This window comes from Nicotiana tabacum, chromosome 10 (assembly GCF_000715075.1).
Source record: "Nicotiana tabacum cultivar K326 chromosome 10, ASM71507v2, whole genome shotgun sequence".
NCBI lineage: Eukaryota > Viridiplantae > Streptophyta > Magnoliopsida > Solanales > Solanaceae > Nicotiana > Nicotiana tabacum.
Genome location: NC_134089.1, coordinates 7,799,557 through 7,805,556, shown reverse-complemented (window position 1 = coordinate 7,805,556; position 6,000 = coordinate 7,799,557). Strand labels below are relative to the sequence as shown.

Below are 6,000 nucleotides of genomic sequence, written 5' to 3'. Positions count from 1 at the left end.
GGGGTGGTCTGAGCCTCTCAATTTTGTCACATAATAGGGGATATTCCATTTGAGTATAATCACCAGGAACAATGTTAGCAATGACAGGTTTCAAAGTCCAGATGATTTGGTGTCTCATAGTGTTCAGTTGAAACTTCTTCTGTTTTCCATATCTGCACGCATTCCTTTTGTTCCAGAGTTCCCAACATATGATCGTGGGAGCTATTTGAAGAATTTGATTGTGCACTTTATTGTTGGTAATTGTCTCCAACCATCTCTTAAAGGTAGCAATAACAGGACATGTTGCACTGTTTAGTGCATTTCCGATATTATTCCATATGAAGTTGGCAACTTCACTACTATTGAAGACATGTTGCACTGTTTAGTGCATTTCCGATATTATTCCATATGAAGTTGGCAACTTCACTACTATTGAAGACATGTTGCATTGTTTCAACTGCGCAAAAGAGCAATAAGAACATCTGGAAATAATGTTAGTACCAAATCTGCAAATAACATCATCAATTTAGTTTTGAAAATTCTTCAAGTAATAAAAGACATTTTGAATGGGATAGACTTATGCCATATTTTGTTTATGAAATTATTCTTATGTTTTTTGAATCTAATAGAGTGCCATGTTGAGTTAGAAGAAACGTTTACGTCATTAGAGATAATCCAAACAGGAAAGTCGTCCTCATTTGGATCCCCAATTTCCAGGTGAGCAATATTATCAGTGATATGAGCAGGGAGAGTTTCATTGAGTTTGTCAATATTTCATTCTCCATTATTCATGAAGTTTTTCACCTGTAATTTAGTAGATCTCCATTATTGCAAGATGAACTACTATTTGGATTAATTCTTCGTTTCCATTTGTACAAATAACACGGTATAACCATTTTTCGGGCTGGTCATTCAAAAATAGCTAGCGTTTATTAAGTCAATAAAAAATAGTCACTATTTTGCTGCAATAGAGATCGGTCCAGCATAATATACTGGAGTTCGGTGCACCTGTGTATGAACTCCAACATATTATGTTGGACCGGTATACTTTGCTGGCTCCAGTATAATATACTGGAGACTGGAGCACCGGTGCTCCAAACTCTAGTATATTATGCCGGACCGGTATTCTTGCTGGAACTCCAGTATATTATGCTAGAGTTATAGTGTACTTATGTTGGAACTCCAGTATAATATGCTGGAGCTCAAGTATACTTATGCTGGAACTCCAACATAATATACTGGCGTATTTTCTGGATTTTGAACAGTATTTTTGAATATGAAAAATGGCTAAATTTCAGTTACTTTTGAAACTGAACTATTTTGAATGACCAGTTGTAAATCTGGCTATTTTTTAATTTCGCCCATTCCACTCCAAGCCGGCCCACAACCCATTGGGTCCATCGTACACCCAACAGAAGCTTTTTGAAAATTAAACTCTTTAATTTTTATTACATATTTGGACATTAAATATTTCAGCTTTTCAAAATAAATTTATATATTTAAAATACATAAAAATATTAAGTATAAATTATATTAATTAATAATTTAAAAAATTTAAATGACATATAAATATTTATGACCAAAAAATAATTCGATTGACTCACGAATCCGAACAGTTTCCCGTAATTGCGATCGAGAGATCAGTAGACAAAAGCCACCGATCTCAACTCTCATTGACGGTAAAACCAGAAACTTCTTCTCTTATCCACCACCTCGAATCAAGAACCAATTCCTATACACTAAGCTTCCTCCTTGCATGCATTACAAGGTGACACCTTTCAATGCTACGTGTCAAATATCCACAACACCATCCACGTGTCACTTCCTAACCCTTCCTTCCTCCACGTGTCCAATCAAATTTCTTTACCACCCCAATATATAGCACGTCCTAATTCGGAGAACCACCACGAACATAATTTTCAGTATACTTACTCTTAAAGTTCCTAAAGTGAAGAACAAAACTTTGATTTTCTTCTTGCGCGCGTTAGTCTTAAATTTTAAAAGCAGAAGCAATGGAGTCAAGACAAGCAGTGAGAGAAGAAAGGGCTGCAGTGAAAGAAGAAAGAGCAGAAGCTGCTGCAAGATTAGCAGCAGACGAACTCAGTGATGTGAACAAAGAAAGAAAAGCTCAAGAATATGAACAAAAGCCCGGTGTTATTGGCAGTATAATCAAATCTGTTCAAGGAACTCTTGGACATGCTAAAGAAGCAGTCACCGGAAAAGCCCACGAAACCGCCGCCGTGACAAGCGACACCGCCGGAGTAGTGGCGGAAAATGCAAGACATTCAAAAGATGTTGCTGCTGAAAAAGCTAAGAGTACTGCAACTTCTGCTGCTGAGAAAACACAACAAGCTAAAGATAGTACAACTGGTAAAGCAGTAGAGTACAAGGATTCTGCTGCTGATAAGGCAAAGGAAGCAAAAGATGCAACTGTTGGAAAAATGGGAGAGTGCAAAGATTATGCTGCAGATAAAGCCAAAGAAGCGAAAGATAGTACGACTGCTAAAGCAGTAGAGTACAAGGACTATGCAGCGGAGAAGGCGAAACAAGCAAAGGATACAACTATGGAGAAGGCGAAACAAGCAAAGGATACAACTATGGAGAAAGCGAGAGAAGCAAAAGACAGTACAACTGCTAAAGCAGGAGAGTACAAGGACTACACAGCAGAGAAAGCGAAAGAAGCAAAGGACACAACGATGCAGAAGACTGAGGAATACAAGGATTACACGGCCGAAAAAGCGAAAGAAGGCAAAGATACCACAGTGGGCAAATTAACAGAGTTGAAAGATTCGGCTGCTGATGCGGCGAGACGTGCCATGGATATGTTAACAGGAAAAAAGGAGGAGACAAAACAGAAAGCCGGGGAAATGGCGGAAGCTACGAAGCAAAAGGCGGAGGAGACGGCGGAAGTTACTAAGCAGAAGGCGGAGGAGACGGCGGAAGCAGCTAAGCAAAAGGCACAGGATACTAAGCAAGCTGCAAAGGTTAGCCGTTTATAGCCTTCTGCTTAGTTTCTATTTAGTAGAATGTGGAATAAAACTATGGAATAAAATTATGGCCTTTGTTGTACATTTTTTTATGATGTCAATAAGATATTGCGCCAATTTTAGAATGTTAATTATTGCCTATTAGATTTAACTTACGTTTTCACGGGACAAAGTAAATATTTTTTGCACTAACTTTAGTTTAACCTATTATATATCTGGAAATAATAGGAAGTTAAAAAAGATTTAAGTTATTGATTCGATCTATGTGAGTTTTAGCTTGTAAGCGCTATTTTTTTTTATGATAACTTGTGTTGTATTGAAAAAATGATTTTTTGCATGTGAACATATTTTAACCTATTATAGCAAGAAATACATATATTTTAACCTGTTATAGTGGAAATATTATAGCAGGAAAAGATAGGAAATTGAAGAAAAAAAATATTGAATCCACCTATATGAGTTGTAGCTTATAGGCACGATGTTTTTTTTATATATATAAACCTATTTCTATATTGAAAAAATAATTGTTGCACTCTTGAGTATATTTAACCTATTATAGCATGGAGTGATATGAAATAAAAAAAAATTAAGCTATTGATTCAACCTATATGAGTTGTAGCTTGTAGGAACTATGTTTTTTTATATAAACTTTTTTCTACATTTTCAGTGTATAGAAGTTCAATATATATAGTTAAACTCTCTAGGGTTGATAGGTATATTGTTAATAATGTCATTGCAGGAGAAATATCATGAGACTGAAGAAGCAACAAGGAGGAGAATGGACGATATGAAAATTAGTGAAGGTGGTGATTACGAGAAAAGGGATGAGAATAAGGCGGCGGCGGCTTCCGGCGGCGGTGGTGGTGGTATTTTTGGTGCACTTGGAAGTGTGCGAGACGCGATTAAAGACACATTAGCACCATCTAGCATGCGTGACACTACTACTACAGATGAGACGCGTAGCACCGGAGGATCAAAGATAGTGGTGGACGTGGAGGATACTCCGGCGGGGAGAACCGCCGCGAGGCTGAAAGTGGCCGATCAGATTACTGGTCAGACGTTTAACGACGTTGGAAGAATGGATGTAGAAGGCATTGCCGAGGTTGAGGCCAAGGATGCCTCTGGGAAAAATGTGAAAGTGAAATACTAGTAGTTGGGGTTCTGATTAGAATATATATTTGCTGCACATTTTGGTCATGTATTTTGTGTAATTTTTAAGTTAGTTGTGTTATATGTTTGTTTGTGTTACCAAGTAAAATATGTATTAGTATGAGATTTCTGTTCGGTTTCTTTTTTGTCTACTTTCCTTGTAAGGATTTTATAACTTGATGTGCCAGCGCCTTCCGTTTATGAGAAACAACTACTTAGTTATCTAAGGGGCTGTTCGAATGGGGTCCTAGGCGCGACGCGAATCTGAATATAGTCGGGTTTTCAATAGGAGTGCCGGACACCGGATGGAAAATAAATTGCGAATATAGGGAAACAAAAAAAATTGAAAAATGATATAGAGATAGTTGTATTTAAGTCGCGTCTTAAAACTAAACTTAGTTATTTAAGCCTAGTATTACGAATAGAAGAGAGCGAAAAATATTAGATCAAAGCCACCTTTGCTGCTGGAGTTGATCTAATATTAAAGTGCTTGTTTCTACACACTTTCTTTGATGGCCTGAAGTTATGCATCGGGTGTGTACTTATTTGTTCCAATTGTTATGGATAATATTTCTATTTAACGAGTCAATGGAATCACCACTAACTTTTCATTTTTACAAATTTAAAAATAGAACCAGAGTCAGCGCAATGAGTGGATATCTTCCAGCACTAGGTGGGCGTGTGGTTATGTCAAATAATCTGATAATATGAGTATTGTTCCATAGTTTTGCTACACTCTATTTTGCATAAGATAGTACTACTATAGTTCGAGGCGGATTTAAGATTCCATTTTTTTTTATTTTTTTTTGGTTTGAAGATTTGACGGATTTATGATTTGAATTTTGTGGAGCTGGGATGTTACCATGTCACGACCCGAATTTTTCACTATCGGGATCGTGATGGCGCCTAACATCACACTTGCTAGGCAAGCCAACGTTAGAGTGTCATTAACCAATTTCCTTTATAACTCATGAATAAGAGTAATCAATTTAAAACCACTAATCATAATTGCGGAAGTAACTAAACAATTTCTTTACATATAGATACTATAACTGATATTATCACTATTACTATCCAGAATTCGGTGTTACAACTCCACGAATATACTATGAATATCTACAAATATCGGTTTGAAAGAAATTACATCTGTTTTGAAAGAAAAGAAAACGGGATTTTAGAAACATAGGAGGGGACGCCAGGGCCTGCGGATGCCAACAGGACTACCTTGGGTCTCCTAGATGAAGTGTTTGCCACTGACCTCTCGATCAGCCACTACCAGCTCCAAAATCTGCACATAAAGTGCAGAGTGCAGTAGCAGTACAACTGACCCCATGTACTGGTAAATGCCGAGCCTAACCTCAACGAGGTAGTGACGAGGCTACGGCGGGGCAATTTAAATATAACTTGTATACAATGTGTAATAAAGCAGAAAAAAATACGGAACAAAATGAAACAGTAACTTGGAAGGAAAGAATACAGAACTCTGGTATCTTATCAATAACCAGCTATAACCAATCCTTAAATGTAAAGCCAATTATAAAATAACTTGCACGGTATAAGAGAGGTACATAAACACATAAACTGATGCGGCGCACATCCCAATTCCACCATATAATCAATATCAATACGAATGTTCACCCTTATTATTCCATTTCAATCCACCCTTATTTCTCCTGTTGCGGCGTGCAACCCGATCCCACCAGACAATAGCATTTCACCCTTATTCCTTCTCAATATATCACCCTTATTCCTCCTGTTGCAGCGCGCAACCCGATCCCACCATATCAGCACCAATCATACAATAAGAACATGGATTTCACAATTTAGCTTAAAACCTCCACAATATTTAAGCCTCAAACCAAAGTAAACAAAAGGCTATAAAATT

The 6,000-nt window shown here is 37.3% G+C and overlaps 1 protein-coding gene across 1 annotated transcript; it reads left to right on the top strand.

The window, feature by feature from the left end:
- The first annotated feature begins 1,873 nt into the window (after positions 1–1,873).
- LOC107828421 (uncharacterized) lies at positions 1,874–4,256 on the top strand. The gene is made up of 2 exons (XM_016655717.2): positions 1,874–2,963; positions 3,706–4,256. Exons 1-2 carry the CDS (start codon positions 1,992–1,994, stop codon positions 4,114–4,116), a joined length of 1,383 nt encoding a protein of 460 aa, XP_016511203.2. The 5' UTR covers positions 1,874–1,991; the 3' UTR covers positions 4,117–4,256.
- The last annotated feature ends 1,744 nt before the right edge of the window (positions 4,257–6,000 follow it).